This window comes from Diabrotica virgifera, chromosome 5 (genome assembly GCF_917563875.1).
Source record: "Diabrotica virgifera virgifera chromosome 5, PGI_DIABVI_V3a".
Classification (NCBI taxonomy): domain Eukaryota; kingdom Metazoa; phylum Arthropoda; class Insecta; order Coleoptera; family Chrysomelidae; genus Diabrotica; species Diabrotica virgifera.
This window is the reverse complement of record NC_065447.1, coordinates 240053957-240073536: the sequence shown is the minus strand read 5'-3', so window position 1 is coordinate 240073536 and position 19580 is coordinate 240053957. Positions and strand designations below refer to the sequence as shown.

The 19580-nt window shown below is 34.8% G+C and overlaps 1 protein-coding gene across 16 annotated transcripts in view; it reads right to left on the bottom strand.

Annotated features, from left to right (window-relative positions):
• Positions 1–19580, bottom strand: part of LOC114343397 (F-actin-monooxygenase Mical) — a 228788-nt gene that overhangs the window by 132874 nt on the left and 76334 nt on the right. For all 16 annotated transcript variants that reach the window (XM_028294217.2, XM_050650929.1, XM_028294268.2 and 13 more), the window contains exon 3: positions 8834–9077. In XM_028294217.2, the coding sequence (XP_028150018.1) occupies positions 8834–9077 (244 nt within the window). The remainder of the gene's footprint in view (positions 1–8833; positions 9078–19580) is intronic.

Genomic DNA, 19580 nt, shown 5'->3' with positions numbered 1-19580 from the left:
AATCGTATAATCTAAGTCATCAATTTTATCAGCCACGTGATCACTTATAGAATTAAGCTCTTTAAAAATTGAAGCCAACTTAGCAGCTTTGACATTGTCTAGCCGGTTACATAGTTTGGAATTGACTAAAGCGTATGATGAGAAGAGTTTTTTTATGTTGTATGACCATAGAACGCCACCATGCCAATGGTTGTACATTAGATGTTTAGAAAATATATATGGATTAAAGGGTACACACTTTGCCTTGTAATTAATAATAATTGGCAATGCTTCTGGATGTGAAGTGAAGTTTCTACATATTTCGTACCAGTTTTTATTTGCTCTTGACTAAATTTACTTCCATTAAAGCGATGAGCAAGCAAACTTGTCAAGAAATGAGCAAGGATCAAAGCCATTTTCATAAGCTCCTTTACTTTATTCGTATCATTTACCAAAAATTCGCCATTTGCGTGTTCAGTCTCGAATGCTTCCGGAAGTTCTAGCCATATCTCTGTAGCCTCTCCTTTAGTGCAAGTATTTGTTTGGACTTTGTCCCTGCACTGCAATATACTTTAATTTTTATAAATACCTAGTCTTTGGCATTTGACTTTAACTTTGTATCATTTACAAGCTTTGTTACATCTTTATCAATACTTATTCTAAAAAATCTACAAGGAAAAGAAAATGTTTTTCCTGTAGTTGGCTGTATACCATCAATCACAAAATTGGAAAAAAATCCTTTGTAAAAGGTATAAATTTTTTTTTATTAAAATCCCTTAAAAGGGCTTTATCACAACAAAACGTTTTTGATTTTTATAAAAAATCATCATCAGTGTTAGATAAACTGGATGCTAGCTGACCCACAAAAGAAAAAGAAAAATACCCGGGTAAAAACCCTTTACATGTAATATAGATGCCTTAAAAGTGCATACTTCAATAAAAAGCCCTGTGATGGTCACATGGCAACCAGGATAATGCCCTGAGATAATGTATTGAAATTTCCCAACACGTGGGATCCAAATTGAGTTGTTTACATTTCAATGACTTAATGGTCACTGAATGAGAAATGAGTGATGTTTCTGAAAAAAAGGGGTTTTTTCAGAAACATCACTCATTTCGCATTCAGTTGCCATTAAGTCATTGAAATGTAAACAACTCAATTTGGATCCCACGTGTTGGGAAATTTCAATACATTACCTTCTTTTTTTCAAAAACATCACTCATTTCTCATTCAGTGGCCATTAAGTCATTGAAATGTAAACAACTCAATTTGGATCCCACGTGTTGGGAAATTTCAATACATTACCTCAGGGCATTATCCTGGTTGCCATGTGATGTAGCCCTTTAAGGGATTTTAATAAAAAAAAATTATACCTTTTACAAAGGATTTTTTTCCAATTTTTTTAATACTTATTCTATTGTTTAGAGCAAATGTGAAATAATATTGGCCAGTTTTTCAACTAACTTTCTAAGCATTCCGATAAAGTATTCCAACGAACATCCTAATGCAATACAAGAGCATAATCACCAGCTTCTCGGAATTTTGCGCTAGCAAAATGTACATTTCTGAAATATTTGCAATTTTTTGACACTGTTCTTTATTCCTGGCACTTCTATATCGTGGGCAAGTAAGTTCATAATATGGGCTGAACAGCCATAAGTTATTATATGTATCTGTGCTGCCTAATTCCTCAAACAGATCCTTCTCATTGTAAGAAATATGATTTAAACAATGTTTTTTTCTACGTTTTATTTGTTTAAATATTAAACACGTAATTTAAAAACGAAAAATAAAACATGTTTAAAACAAAAAAAAAACCGTTTAAAACAAAAAAAAAAACGTTTGTTTTGTATAAAATAAAAAAACATGTTTTTTTTCAACCCTGTCATGTTACCCAGCATTAACAATCATTTTTTTTATTTACAGCCGCACGAAATAGTTCAGTGCTAGCTTTCCCAAACCATTGGCGTAGGTTTTTAAGCCAAGAAGTTATACGGCGGCGCACACTTCTTTTTCCCATTATTTTACCTTGCATGACAAGGTGAAGTAAGTATGTCATATTTTTCTGGATGACGCATTATATGACCAAAGTATTCCAATTTACGCCTTTTAACCGTGTTCACTACTTCACAACTTTTATTCAAACGTTGCAAAACTCTTTCGTTTGTGACTCTTTCTACCCAACTGATCTTCAGAATACGCCGGTAGACCCACATCTCAAATGCTTCTAGGTTCTTCAAAAGCGATTCTATCAGGGTCCCTGCTTCAACTCCGTAAACTAGTACTGGTAATATATATAACATCGAACCATTCTTATGCGAACTTCCAAATTGAGATCATGACTGCAAAGGATTTTATTAAATTTCACAATAAAACTTGTTCTTGCATTGGCAATTCGACTTTCTATTTCTGTACTAGGGTTCCAGCTTTCATTAATATGAGTACCCAGATATACAAGATAACTTACACGTTCAATTGAGCCATTACCAATTGTTATAGTTATAATAATTATTATTTACGGTTGCCTGTTTACTAATAAAAATAAACTTTGTTTTTCTTGCGCTGAGTTTGAGTCCATATATCGCGCAGAACGTCACCATTCGGTTCAATAACGCTTGAAGATGTTCAATTGATCCTGTCACTAACAATGTGCCATCTCCGTATCTGATATTGTTCATAAGCACTCCATAGGGCTTTTCGTTCACAGTCATTTGTTTCGAGCTTCTGTCATATGTCGTATAATCCGTGTATATTAATATTATACACAGATAACATATGACAGAAGCTCGAAACAAATAACAATCGATGAAAAGCCCTATTAAAGATTATGCCCTCTTTTGCGTTTTTCAACACTTCATTTAAGATTGTTTCAGCGTAAAGATTAAACAACAGTGGTGACAATATACAGCTTTGTCGAGCTCCACGCTTGATTTTTACTTCTTCAGAGCACTGATTCCCAACCCTAACACATGCAGCCTGGCCCCAATACAAATTTGCGATGATTCCAATGTCCTTACCGTCCAGACCGGAAGTCTTGAGAATATGTAGCATTTTTCATGGCGAACTTTATCAAAAGCCTTTTCAAAATCAATCGCGCACATGAAAACGTCATGATTTACATCTCTACAATATTTTAGTTCTATATAGATAAGATTAGATAAGATATAGATGTCTTTATTTGCTTTTAGGCGTTAAGGGAGATTGGTCTTGATGGGAAAGATATGAGGATGATCCAACAGCTGTACTGGAATAAAAAGGCAGAATTAATAATCTCCAATAATCTGCTGAACATGATAAAGAAATAGATACGTCCAGACTTGCGGATGATTTTTAAGAATGAAATAGAAAAGTTAAGAGAACAGGTGTCAATTTTGCAGAATGTGTTAAGTGAACAATTCCAAGAATTCCAAGATGCTTTGAACGAATTACATACAAGTTGAAAGTCAGTGGCAGCTTGAAAACAAAAAAAGAATGTAAATGAAGAAGTAAGTCTCTAGGTAACCACAGTTAAACAGGAAGAAGATAATAATCAGGACTTCCCTGATAACCCTTAAAAAGAGAAAAACAAAGATGACGACTTAAAAGTCATAGAGAATGGCTTAAAAATGGAGTACGACTTATTTGGCAGGAAATAACCAAATACAGTGGAACTATAAAGGCGTACTGGACTCAATGGGAATCTCTAAATGTTTCCGATGGTCTATTATATCGGAAGTGGTACTGCCAAAATCACATATTAAAAGTGTGTAGAGAGAACTTCATAGCAGTCATTCCGGATGATATTTTGGAGTCAAAATAACACTGGCCAGTTCGAGACAGATTTTACTGGATTAATTATCGCTGAGATGTAGAATGGTGTAAGAAATGCGATTGATTTATCGTTAGAAAAGGCCCTAGAACAAGATGTCCTGGTAAAAGGGCACAGTATCTTTCCGAAGAGCCTTTTAAACGACTTGCAGTGAATATTCTCAGTCCACTTCCGATGACAGAACGAGGAAATAAGTATTTAATGGTCGTCACAATGGATTATTTTTCAAAATGGCCTGCAATTGAACCCCCTCCGAATCACGAAAGAGACTACAATAGTAGAAGCATTCATAACAGACATCGAATCAAGACATGGAGTTCCTTTAGAGTTACATTCTGATCAAGGTCCAAATTTCGAATCAGAATTATGGCAAGAATTAATGAAACTATTGGATGTTAAGAAAACTTGCATCTCCATCCGCAATCAGACGAAAATCCCGAAATGTCTAGTAATGTCTGGAACGTCAGAAACTGTATATAAATATAGGAAGTTGACAGTTTAAGTAACAGTAGTTGAATCATTGTCATTGTGTAAAAGTGTTCTAAACCGATATTGTAGTACAGTTGAGTCCGCGAATCTTTACCCGTGCGTCATCATTTAAAGCATACGAAATAAGTCGATAATAAGTCGGAAATTGAAATTTACTAAACGCAACAGCAAGTGACAGTAAGTGACTTGCTGTTGCGTTTAGTAAATTTCAATTTCCGACTTATCATCGACTTATTTCGTATGATTTAAATGATGACGCAAGGGTAAAGATTCCCGGACTCAACTGATATATGTTGGAATTATGAAGTTGAATAAAGTAATTTAAATAAGTGTAACAATATGGTGAAGTGGTGAAGACCTGGAGAAAGGCTTTGTGATGATACAAATTATTTAAAGGGTGGATGAAAAACATCCTGAACAGAAATTTGCTTTGATGCACCCAGAGATCTAGTCTCCATTATGTTTATACAGGGTGTCCCGAAAAGATTGGTCATAAATTATACCACACATTCTGGGGTCAAAAATAGTTCGATTGAACCTAACTTACCTTAGTACAAATGTGCTCATAAAAAAAGTTACTGCCCTTTGAAGTTACAAAATGAAAATCGATTTTTTTCAATATATCGAAAACTATTAGAGATTTTTTATTGAAAATGGACATGTATCATTCTTATGGCAGGAACATCTCAAAAAAAATTATAGTGAAATTTGTCAACCCCATAAAAAATTTATGGGGATTTTGATCCCTTAAACCCCCCCAAACTTTTGTGTACGTTCCAAGAAATTCATTATTGTGGTACCATTAGTTAAACACAACGTTTTTAAAACTTTTTTGCCTCTTAGTATTTTTTCTATAAGCCAGTTTTTATTGAGATGCGGCTTCTTTTTCAATATACAGGGTGATCAACTTCTGTGACAAAGTCCAATATATCTGTTATTATAAAATATATGAAAAAAAGTTGTTAATAAAAGTTATAGACACCTTTAATGTACACATTTTAAAATTAGTGAGAAATATACAGGGTCCTCCATAACACGGTGCCAAACCAAAGTTATGTTTTTTTAAATGGAACACCCTATATTTTATTCAAAATCTGGTTTCTCTACATTTTTCTGATTAAAAAGATATAACACTTGTCTAGGGTTATACTGAGTGTTTCAAAGTTATGAGCACTTTTATCAAAAAATCATGCTGATTTGATCGCCCTGTATGATTCTAACAGTATAATATAAACTTATTTTTTTACTGCTGTTGACTGTCAATATTAAAGTAGTTTTGCAAAAACGTACAATTTTTTTATCACTACACAAATTGTATACAGGGTAAGTCAAAATGCAAATAAAAGATTTTCTTCATATTTTTAAATGGAACACCCTGTATTTTATATTACCATCGAAAAGTTCTTTCATTATACTTGCGTATCTTTTAAATATTCCCTATACCTAAAGTTATTAGTTTTCTAGATATTTTAGTTTTATTGTTGATAACTCATAGATACGTTTATTACAATAAATTAATTACCCTTAATATTAGAAACCTCCAATCAATTTGTTAATGATAATTAAAATTAGACTGCATTTCATTTTTTCTCCAAGTTTATGGTAAATTCTATACAATAACGACAATTTTATATTTACTAACAAAATGATATTAATTTTACGCGAAGAAATGGGAACTATAAATTGCTGCTAGTTCTTGTTTAAGGTGGCTTTGAAATAATTGACACAAGAACTGTCAGATGTAAGATTTTAATTATCTGTACGTTTTTATTTTTGTTACTGATTATAATTGTTTGTCATATTGTTATAATTGGTACCTAACAATGAATTTTAGTCGTGAAGAAATGACAGACATGATATGGATTTTAGGAGAGTGTTTCAAAAACTCATTAGTTGCCACAAGAATTTATAAGGAACGGTGTCCATAGCGTCAACAACCAAATAAGAGAGCATTTGACAACTTATTAGACATGTTTAATCGTACTGGTTCTGTTTATGAAGCAAAGGAAAAAACAAAACTCATTATTACGCATGAAAATGAATTAAAGGTTTTACTGCCTGTTACAGAAAATCCTCATACAAGTATTCAAAATATTATAAGAGAGCAAGATATAAGTTATGGATCTATCCAAAACATACTCAAGAAAAACAACATGCACCCATATCATATACAATTACATCAGGAACTTGTTGGGGATGATTTCGAACGAAGAGTAAAATTTTGTCAATGGTCACAACAACAAATAGTTATACAGAGAGATTTTTTTGAGTTGGTTCTTTTTTTTTGGAGACGAGGCAACATTCCACAAAAATGGTAGTGTAAACAGACACAATTTTCATTATTATTCCACAACCAATCCGTACTGTGCTCAGACACATAGTCAAACGAGATGGTCCTTAAATGTTTGGGGTGGAATCATAGGCAATTACGTTATAGGTCCTTTTTTCTTTGAGGTATCGGTAAATGGTGAGGTTTATTTAAATTTTGTAGTGAATCATTTACCTATTTTACTTGAAAATGTACCATTAAACATCCGCCAACATATGTGGTACCTTCACGACGGAGCCCCTGCTCACCACAACATACTTGTCAACGGTGAACTCAATGAACTATTTCCTGAAAGATGGATAGGAAGAGATGGGCCAGTTCGCTGGCCACCCAGATCACCAGAATTAAACGAAATTGACTTCTTTTTTTTTTGGGTTATATTAAATACGTAGTGTATAGGACACATCCAACAATAGTTGACGATATGAAAATAAGGATTCAAAATGCCTTTCAAAGTGTCGCACAACAAATGCTTACAAACATCAGTAGGTCTTTCAAACGCGTCTCCAGGCTTATGTAGACATTATGGGAGGTCATTTTGAACACCTTTTATAACATAAGAAGTACGTTGAACATTTTTTTTATTTAATTTAGTTTTTTTAATAAATTTTAATAAATTACAGTATTGTTATTAATAACTAAGTAATACATGTTGTTATCGACAATAAAACTAAAATATCTCGAAAACTAATAACTTTAGGTATAGGGAATATTTAAAAGATATGTAAGTATAGTGATAGAACTTTTCGATAATAATATAAAATACAGGGTGATCCATTTAAAATTATGAAGAAAATCTTGTATTTACATTTTGACTTACCCTGTATACAATTTGTGTAGTTATAAAAAAATTGTACATTGTTGCAAAACTACTTTAATATTGGTAGTCAAAATCATTAAAAAAATAAGTTTATATTACACTGTTAGAAACATACAGGGCGATCAAATCAGTATGATTTTTTAATAAAAGTGCTCGTAACTTTGAAACACTCAGTATAACCCTAGACAACTGTTATATCTCTAGAATCAGAAAAATGTAGAGAAACCAGATTTTGAATAAAATACAGGGTGTTCCATTTAAAAAAACATAACTTTGGTTAGGCACTGTGTTATGGAGGGCCCTGTATATTTCTCACTAATTTTAAAATGTGTACATTGAAGGTGTCTATAACTTTTATTAACAACGTTTTTTCATATATTGTATAATAACAGATATATTGGACTTTGTCACAGAAGTTGATCACCCTGTATTTACGTAAAAATTTTATGGGGGTTTTGTTCCTTTAAACCCCCCAAATGTTTGTGTACGTTCCGATTAAACCATTACTGTGGTACCATTAGTTAAACACAGTGTTTTTAAAACTTTTGCCTCTTAGTCTTTTTTTCATAAGTCACCTTTTATCGAGATGTAGCTTCTTTTTTAAAATATACCTAAAAATGTAAAATATAAATAAATGTTCATATTATTAACATGCAACAGGTCTCTACAAATCGTACTTAACCATATACAAATATGTGGTGGATTCGACAAATATTCAAAATATCTCGATAAACACTGGCTTATCGAAAAAGTACTAAGAGGTAAAAAAGTTTTAAAAAAATGTGTTTAACTAATGGTGCCACAATAATAAATTAATTGGAACGTACACAAAAGTTTGGGGGGGTTTAAGGGAACAAAACCCCCATAAAATTTTTATGGGGTGCACAAATTTTACTTACATTTTTTTTAAGATGATGCTACCATAAAAATGCCACATGTCCATTTACAATCAAAAATCTCTGAGAGTTTTCGATATATGAAAAAAAATCGATTTTCATTTTCTAACTTCAAAGGGCTGTAACTTTTTTTGTGTGCACTAGTGTATATAAATAAGTGAGGTTCAATCAACCTATTTTTGACTTCAGAATCTGTGGTATAATTTATGACCAATCTTTTCGGGACACCCTGTATAATATAATCAAAGCACACAGCAGGACCTGTTCGAGTACCTTAATGAGATTATTATTCGAATCTTCCAGCAGCCACCTCGAAGTCCAGATTTAACTTCAGTTGAAGATCTTCAGATTTTCCAACATTTGATAACAAGTTTACCTAGGCGAATGTACGCTATTATAAAAGCTCCAGTAGGTGTTGTGCGTTATTAGGTTTCATTATTTTCATTTTTAATTAAAATTAAAAAAGTTTGACTATTTTAGTAACTCTATACAAATATAAGACTGAACTTACTTTCATTAGCATCAGGCTCTACCAGAGTTTCAAAACTGACTTCTGTATGAACTTCAACTCCAAGAAGAAGAGCTACCTTCAGTAAGATACATTGCAACTGCCTGATACTGATGTGATCGATGGCACCGGCGCAAAATTTACCAAAAAACTTCTTTGCGCCCAGCATCCTCAAATCTTCTATCACAAAAGGCCATAAATGTAAAACGTTATTCCTAGAAAATCTATCCCTCTTCTCTACAACAACCTGAAACAACATATATTTGTCAAAATAAAGACTTAAATTTTTTATTTGAAAATACATAATAGATAATGTTAAATCTTAAATTTAAATAAGATATCTACTTAAAAATGATGTGTTTATATACAAATAAACATATTATGTGATATTGACTCCATATCCTGCTTTATATTTAATACCAACTACACTATACCAACAGTAATTTAACGTTTCTATTTCCACCCCGGAAATCGTTAAAATACTTGGCCTCGATCTTGTAGGAAATTCTGAAGTGGTAAATAAGAATAAGAGAAACTAAAGTTAGAAAAGGTTAAGTAAATTTAAAGTAAAACAATGGGAGCAAAAGAATCAAAGTAGAGAAGAGTCAAATTCCAGAAAAAACAGCCAACATAGCAAAATATCGAGAAGAGAACGATTTGCAGTTAAAAAAATTATAGGAAGTAAAGAAGAAAAAGAACAAAGTAGCATATAATTTTAAGTGGGAGAGTGCGTCGTATACTATTGGTAGTTTTAAGAGGGAAATAAATTAGGGGACCAGTAAAATGAAATTAAATGATTTTGTAATCTAAGAAGATGATAAGATATCATTGTAAGAGAGGAATATTAGTTAAAGAACAAGAGATTCCTAAAATTGTTATTATATTTGTTCTAACATATTGTGTATAATAATTTATTTATTTATATATATTTACGAGCAAAGCTCATTACAATAAAACATTACAGAAGATATGAAGAACTAACAAAATATTACAAATATACGTAAAATACAATAAGATACAATAAACACTACGACAATAAAGCAAGTCAAAAAGTAAAAATAACAGGTAAAGATATATAATCACAAGTTTAAAATATTCAAGAACATAAAACTAGAGGGTGCAATCCTTTAGCGTTTTTAAAAATCGCGAACTATCCGCAAAGAAATCCACACAATTGGAGCAAGCATTTGCCTGTCTAGAAACCCTCGAGATGAAAGAATTTGCAGTGAAGTTAGTTCTGCTGATGGGAGTATGAAACGTAGATCTTGAACGTGTGATTCTGGAGGGAATATGTAAACCTACTTCCTCCAGGAGCTCAGGGCAGTCGTGAATTGAATTTATAATATTATACAACATGTACATGTCCTTCTTTTTCCGTCTGCTTGATAAGGTGTCAATGTTAAGTTCTAGTTCAAGATCCATATAATTCCAGTCTCTACGGTTTGTTTTGAATGCGACGAACCTAAGGAATAGGTGCTGGATCCTTTCAATCTTACAGTTGTATGTCTCATAGGCGGGTGACCAGACGCAAGATGCATATTCCACGATCGGCCTCACCATTGCACAGTACAACAGTTTAAACGATCTCAACTGCTTAAAGTCTTGGGAGCATCTTTTAATAAAACCTAACAGTTGAAGCGATTTTGAGATGATATTGCTTATATGAATATTGAAAGATAGTCCAGAGTCAAGTGTAACTCCAAGATCTTTTATGGATGTGACTGTTGTGATATTTATATCACCTATTTTGTATGTGAAAGAGATAGGACTTTTCGAACGCGTGAATGAAATGTGAAAACATTTGCAGGAGTTGAGAACCATGTCATTGTTGCTGCACCATTCATTCAACCGATTCAAATCGGACTGAAGCCTTAAACAGTCGAGTGGATTCCTAATGTGGCAGTAAAACTTAACATCGTCAGCAAATAAAAGAAATTTCGCATATTGGAAACAGTCTTTTATATCGTTAATAAAAACATTAAACAACAAAGGTCCAAGATGAGATCCCTGCGGTACGCCCGAAGGGACAACTATTTCGTAGGAAAAATAGCTGTAGAGCTTGACGATTTGTTTTCTGTCCAGAAGATATTCCCTAAGCCACAGCAGAAGTGAACCATGTATCCCTAATCGCTGCAATTTTTCTAATAGAATATTGTGATTAACTCTGTCGAAAGCCTTAGAGAAGTCGGTGTACAGGGCGTTCACCTGTAGTCCTTCGTCCAAGGCGTTCAGTAAGAAGTTAGTATATGTCAGCAAATTGAGTTCAGTTGACTTATGGCGCCTGAAACCAAACTGCTGTTCCAAAAGAACACCGTTCAAGGAGGGTGTAAGGAAATCGCAGACAAGTGATTCGAATAGTTTAGGAATAGAGTTTAGGATACTAATAGGTCTATAGTTGGACACAAGACTTTTGTCACCTGTTTTGTGTAAGGGCAATAGGAAACTGGTCTTCCAAACATTTGGAAAGCTTCCACTAGCTAAAGACTTGTTAAAGATGAGAAATAATGGCCGAGCCAAATTAAATGCACAGTACTTGAGCAAGCTTGATGGGATGCCATCAGGTCCCGGGCCTTTAGAAGGATTGAGGTTACACAATTTAGAGTAAATGTCAGAGATGGATAGTTTACATGATGATAGGTTTAAGGGTGAAGAAGTGATGTCTTCGGGGAAATCAACAACAACAGAGGAGTAAACTGATGAAAAGAAATCAGCAAATAAATTCGCAATATCTTTACCAGATGAACTAGTTTTACCGTTGTGAGATAACTCAGAAGGAATTCCATTTGATTTTCTTTTGTTATTGATAAAAGACCAAAACTTATTCAGACCGCCGGGAAGAGAGTTTTCAGTAGACAATGTAAAGTTTAAATAGTCACGCTTGGCAAGTATCTGGGACTGAGATCGGAGCTCTGAGAACTGTTTGTAAAGGTAACTGGTTTTTGGCAGCTTGGACTCTTTAAGTCTCCTGTGTGCTGTCTTCTTTCTAATAATACACGATTTTAGTTCCGAAGAGTACCAGATAGGAAATTTTCTAGAAGAGAATTTTTTAACAGGAACATAGATGTCAATAGCTGAGTACAGAATATCATATAAAATGTTAACCATTTCATCGACTGAACATCCAATCATTAAAGTATCCCAGTTGACACAATCGAGATAGCCTTTAATTTCATAATAATAATAATAATAATAATAATAAAAAAAAGAGAGAGAATGGAGATATGGAGATAATGGAATGGGAGAGAATGGACCCATGAGAATGGAGAATCATAATTTATGTTTAGGATCGCTGCCTGGGGATCGCCAGGGCACGTCTGGAGCCGGCGCTGGACGTGACAGCATGCGGGACGTCGGTGGCAGGGTGTTGAGGAGGCGGGCCCCTGTCATACAATCAGCTACAGCCCAACCACAACCACAACCACAAGCGAGCCAAACAACAACAAGAGCTCCACCCGCCGAAGGTGCTGCGCTGGATCATCAGCCGGCGCTCACTCAAGCGGGACGACCGAGGCAGCGCATGAAATGGACTGTGTCCATCAATGAGAACATTTTGCGCTTCTACTACAAGGTGACAAACCTCGGTCAAGAAACAATCGGCTACCGACAACAGCTGTATGCCGAATTTTGCAGGACGTACCCAGATATTCAAGTATCGGAGCAACGAGTATCAGACCAATACCGGGTAATTATAAGAAACAACCTTATCCCAGAGACTAGACGCAATATCATCAGAAGCGAAGTCGAACGGGAGATTCATAACGATGTTGTAATTGAAGATCAAGTCCCCAATGAAGTGCATGAGCAGATTCCTGAGCTTGCCATACAAGAAACTCAACCTGACAATACAGAGCAGGAAAACAACGAGCTACATGATAAACTAGTAAGCGAAATGGCACGTGCTGTACAAGAGTTTAATGGAACAAACCCACTTAGCAGACCACCGCTACCACGAATAAACTCTTGTAAGAGACTAGGTGTGCTGTTACAAATTGTGAACACTGAAGTCCTACCCAATTATGTCGTAGAAGCCCACACATTAGAGTATCTGCACATGCTAATCTACTGTGCAGCAACAGCAATTGCTAATGTAATGGGCATTAAGATCAGAACACGACGGGGTTCTAATAACGGAAGGACTGGTAGCAGAATTGCACCCTGGGAAAAAAGACTGCTCGGAAAGATTGAATTGCTGCGTAGGGATATTGGTCGAGTCACAGAATATATACGAGGTGTAAGAAGTACAAGAGTCATCAGGAGAGCTGAAGAAATAATACGGAATACTGCAAGACACTCAAGATACGATCCAGAAAACAACACAGCCCAACAGTGCCTGGATACGTTAAAACAAAGACTCTCCGTTTATTCAGGACGAATAAGAAGGTACAAAGTGAGTAACAACCGAAAATCCGACAATGCCCTTTTTGAGACTGCTGAGAAGGCGTTCTATCGAAAACTCAATTCCACCGTAGAAAATCTCGATAAGTCTTATCCAAGCCAAGAAGAAATTCATGAGTTTTGGGGAAATCAACTTTCCACACCAGCTGCTCTTAACAACAATGCTGGATGGATCGAAGATACGGCACAGAACTGCCAACACTACACTACTACTCTCTACGAACCCTTCACCACTGAAGAAGTCTCAAATATCATCAAAGAGCTTCATAACTGGAAATCTCCTGGACCAGACGGAGTTCAAAACTTTTGGCTCAAGAAGTTTTGGAGTGCTCATGAATGCTTATCAACACTAATTAATTATGTTATTTCTAATCCGCAGGATATACCATCATTCCTAACTCAGGGAACCACTTATTTAATACCGAAGGATCAAAATAACACCCAAGATCCAGCAAAATACCGCCCAATTACTTGTCTTCCAACTTTGTATAAATTGGTCACATCCTGTGTAGCCCGGCGTATCTACCAACACTGTGCGCTGAACAATATCATAGAGCCTCAACAGAAAGGATGCGCTAAGGGTTCCATGGGCTGCAAAGAACAACTTATCATCGACTCAGTCATTTCTAATCAAGCATATTCCAAAAAGAGGAACCTATTTACTGCTTTTATTGATTACAAGAAGGCCTTTGATTCAGTGCCGCATGAATGGCTTATAGATATATTGAGAATATATAAAGTCGATGATAATATAGTGACCTTTTTACAACATATAATGACAGAGTGGAAAACTAGAATTCACCTTCAAATACCTGGTGAAAGTAACATCGAAACTGAAAATATCGCAATCAGCCGGGGCCTGTTTCAAGGAGATTCGTTGAGTCCTCTGTGGTTCTGTCTAGCTATGAACCCACTATCTCAGCTATTGAACTCCACAGATGCAGGTTTTAGCATCAAAAATAACAACAATGTGGTGGCGAAGCTTAATCATTTATTGTACATGGATTATTTGAAATTAATGGCTTCCACTCGAAACCAACTCGACGAGATGCTAAAAACTGTAGAAACTTTTTCTAATGATATTAGTATGTACTTCGGACTAGACAAGTGCCGTATTTTAAATATAGTCAGAGGAAAAGTACAGCCCGGAGGATTCGATATGCAAAATGGCCAGAACATCGAGGCCATGGGTGAAAACGATATGTACAAATATCTTGGAGTAAAGCAAGCGCGGAAAATTGACCATAAACAAATGAAAACAGAGATAACTACTGAGTTTATACGAAGGGTAAAACAGCTGCTTCGCTCACACCTTAACAGTAGAAATTTGTTTAAGGCACTAAACACCTACGCATGTTCCGCGCTTAGCTACTCATTTGGTATTGTTAAGTGGACAAAAACAGATATAGAAGCTCTTCAGCGAAAAGTGCGAACACACCTCACAAAGGCACAAAAACACCATCCTAAGAGTGCAGTAGAAAGAACAACATTACCACGGAATCTAGGAGGAAGAGGACTTATGGATATAGGTGAGCAATTAGATAAACAAATTGCTAATTTAAGAACTTATTTTCAGATGCAGGCTGAGACATCTACTCTACATCGCGCTATCTGCGCAGTAGATGACACAACACCGATCAAACTGAGGGAACCAGAAATGCGCATAAACCACCTTACTAAGGACGAAAAAATGCGCGCCTGGATGGGTAAACCTCTGCACGGGCGACATCCCAATGAGGTCAGCCAAGACTATGTCGACAATATAGCGTCGAACTACTGGTTGACATCAGGAAAGATGTTCCCTGAAACGGAGGGTTCATTACTGGCCATTCAGGATCAGGTTATACCAACCAGAAATTACCTGAAATATATCATCAAAGACCCTCAGGTTCAAAACGACAGATGCCGATATGGATGTCAAGCCCAAGAAACCATCCAACATCTTACAGGGGGCTGCCAGGCATTTGCTGCAACTGAATACAAGGAACGGCATGATGCAGTAGCAAAAATCCTTCATCAAGAGATAGCTATCAAGCTGGGACTTCTCCAAACAGACCATCTCCCGTATTATCAATACGTCCCTGAGAGTATGCTTGAGGATGGCAACTACAAGCTATACTGGGACCGCACTGTGCTCACAGACCAAACAGTGGCACATAATAGACCAGATCTCGTACTAGTTAATAAATTAACAAGACAAACAACACTAATTGATGTGGCGATACCTAACAACAATAATCTACGTAGTAAATTTACTGAAAAGATCGCCAAATACAGAGATCTAGAAATTCAAATACGAAGGCAATGGAGAATGCAAAGTACCCAGACGATACCGATTATTATTTCTACTACTGGAGTCATTCCGAAGACCCTCCTCGAAAGCATAAAAAAGCTGGGTCTGAATGAACATCTTTATAAGACCATGCAGAAAGCTGTACTACTCGCGACGGCCAGATGCGTACGAAAATTTCTGGGAGATACACCTGCATTCCAAGTCACCTAGGGCTCGATAACACGGAAAGAGTCCCACCAGAGCTCAATCCTTTTGATACCGTAGGTATCTGGGATGAGTCAATTTTCCCCTTAGAGGGAGTGTGAGCCGTATGGCTAAATCTGATAAAAAAAAGTAAAGAAAACATAATTGATGTAAACGGTTCTTCTTCGATACTCGAAGACGATGAAGAAAAAGTAAGCCTTTTGGTCATAGCCGAAAACGTTTGTAGTATTAAGCAATTTTAAAGTTTGATTGATATAATATTTACAAATCCATACTTTGTCTCATAATTGCTGTAATACACAATCATTTTATAGCTCAATAAAACTATTAATACTTTTATTTTGTTTACTTTATGGTAGGGGAGCCCAAGCGGGGATTTTTGCAGTCACTCGAGCGCGTCAGATTAGCATATGGTGAGAAACCTGGTACCCTGCAGATGTACCTCTACTATATATTGGCTCTTAACACAGGGGAGTTCGTTAAGGGGGGCCCGAAAAAAAAAATCTACCCTTAAAAAAACTCGAAATTGTCAGATTAAGATAAGGTAGGTTAAGTACATGCAAACGAGTGTATATTTCAAAAATCTGACGATTTGAGTCGGGCGTAAGGAAATGGGTGAGCCCCAAATTTTCACAAGAAAAAACCGAATATTTCGCGAAATGAATGACAGATCGAAAAACTAAAAAATACATGCTCAATATTTTTTAAAAATCTATCGAATGATACCAAACACAACTTCTCACGGAGAGGGGTGGGGGGTAAATTTAATATTTTAAATACGAATCCCGTGATATTTCGCGAAATGTACATCAGATCGAAAAACTGTAAAATACACTTATTCAATATTTTTGAAAAATCTGTCGAAAGGCACCAACACGACGCCCCATGGATGTGGGGTGGGGGGTTACTTTAAAATCTTAAATAGGAACCCTCACTTTTATTGCAGATTTGGATTCCTTACGTAAAAATAAGTAACTTTTATTCGAAACATTTTTTCGAATTATGGATAGATGTCGCTATAATCGGAAAAAACCATTGTTGGAAATGGAAAATTAAATTAAAAAATGGCAAGCGCCCACTAAAATGGAAAATTTTACTTAACTTTTTTTGGTTTTAGGACCTACTGTTTACAACCCAATAGGTCCCCAAAGCGCTCGAGTGACTGCACATTTAGCGTACTTTGCTCCCCTACCATTATTTTGCACTGGTTGGTTGCCAGTTAAAAATGTTGGGATAGAAAAGAATTCAAAAATCAATAACTAAGGTATTTTTTCAACAGAAAATTGCATATAACACGAAAAGGGGGCATTTTTCGAAAAATGACCTAGAAAGAAAAGTGTTTATTTCGATAAAAATTCAATTCTACCGGAAGGTAAATAACCTCGTAATTAAAGTATAGAAACGAGTGTTGTCTTTTTAGTTTTGCTTATAGGGTCAATCCAAACCAAGTGGTCCAAAGGTGGTTGCTTCACTATTTTTAATATTTTTTATTTTTCTACCTTTTAAATTTCGGTCTATAGAGAGTACAAAATTGTATTCATTTTATTTTTAAAAAAATTATTTTGCCGATGCCGGCCATTTTTGTTAAAGCTTATCGATCATTTTCACGCAAAACATGGCTTCGCTCTTTAGCTAATATTTTCACCGAGGTTTGTCCTAGAACAATAAATCAAAATCCAAACTTTTTAGAAAATTATGCTCTAAAAAAAAACGGCTCAAAGCATTATTTAATTTCAAACTACCCTTAAAGCCTTAAATGAACATCAAAGTTTGAAAAGGTAAACTGATAAAATTCCATTTTCAGCATTTTTTTAACAGCATAAGGCAAAAATCATTAATTTGAGCGTTTCGGACAGGGTAATTAAAATTCAAATAAACTGTTTAATGGAATAAAAATTAATGTATTTTCACCAGATTTCACAATGAATACAAATTTATACAGGGTGGGCCAAAGAAGAGTCCACCTCGATATTTGACAATAGTTACCTATTGGATTTTACGGAAATGCCGAAATAAGTCCATTTTGATTTTTTTATTGCAATTTTTTGGCATATATTTCATACTACGTGACGTCAACCATCAGAGCGTGATGACGTAATCGATAATTTTTTTTAATGGGAATAGGGGTCGTGTGGTATCTCCTTTGAAAGCGTGTTCAATTCTCTATTCAGTAATATAAACATTATTATCATTATTTATATAGTTCAACCAAAAAAATAATTTTTGAATTAAATTAATTGGCGCAAAAAGAAGAATGTATGTAATTTATTTATCTCAAAATACATTGTACTGCTATCAGAAAATAGAAAAAAAAATTATTTCACAAATAAACAGCAATAAAATGTATTTTGTCTTAAATAAATTACATACATTTTTCTTTTTGTGTCAATTATGTAATTTAATTCAAAAATTATTTTTTGGTCACATGTATAAATAATAATATTATTGTTTATATTACTGAACAGAGAATTGAACACTCTTTTAAATGAGATAACATACGAACCCTATTCCCATTTAAAAAAATCATCGATTACGTCATAACGCCCAGATGGATGACGTCACTGTATGAAATATATATAAAAAATTGTAATTTTAAAATAAAAATCGACCTGTTTCGGCATTCCCTTAAAATCTAATAACTGCCAAATATCAAGGTGAACTCTTTTCTTTGGCCCACCCTTTATAAATTTGTATTCATTGTGAAATCTGGTGAAAATAAATTAATTCTTATTTCATTAGACAGTTTATTTGAATTTTAATTACCCTTCCCGCAAACGCTCAAATTTTGACCAATTTGATTTTTGACCATTTTTTCAGGCCTGTTCCTCCTATATGACGTAAGACTACAACTCCAAATTTTTACTCCTTATTCTACTTGCTAAGAGCTAACTTTCAGCTAAATTTCAAATTTTTTCATGCGTGCCCATCAGAGATATAAGGGGTCAAACTGTGAGATTTTTCAAAAAATTACATTTTTGAGATTTTTTTTTTAAATTTACTCACGTCTCAAAGTTTAAACTTTTTTTATTTAAGTATGTACGTAAGTCTTTTCCAAAGCGAATATTTCGCGAAATGAACGATAGATCTAAAAACTAAAAAATGCGTGCTCAATATTTTTCAAAAATTTATAGAATACGATTGCCCACGGAGAGGGGTAAGTACGGTCCCGCGAAGTGAACATCAGATCGAAAAACTAAAAAATACCCTTATTCAATACGTTTGAAAAATCTATCGAATGCGAATGGCACCAAACACGACCCCCACGGATGTGGGGTGGGGGGTTACTTCAAAATTTTAAATAGGAGCCCCCATTTTTTATTGCAGATTCGGATTCCTTACGTAAAAATAAGTAACTTTTATTTAACAATAAAACACGAAAACGTTTGTTTTCTATACTTCCACAAAATTTATTATAACTAAGTGACTACAGCTGTTTCGGCGGAGTGCCTTTCTCAAGTGATATAGTTTACAATGTGTTTGCCTTTTTAAGTCTTCAACTGAAGAGGTTGAGGAGTGGGGAGCTGTTTGTCTCGAGTTGGTCATTCAGAATTATATCTGTATTTTTCAGTTTATTAATTTCCAAAGATTCTAAGAAAGATAGCTTAAGGCCTTTATTTTGAATATGTAGAATTTGAAACTCTTCATTGAAAGAATGATTATGATCTAGAAGGTGAAGTGCGTATGTAGAAGTGTCTGTTTTTCTATTGTTGAATGCCCTTTTGTGTTCTGCTATCCGTTTGTCAAAAGTTCTGCCAGTTTGACCGATGTACGTTTTCGGACAGTCACCACAAGTTAGTTTGTACACACCACTCTGTAGTTGCTTTCTCTTTCGACTTTTATTGTTCTTAATATATTTGC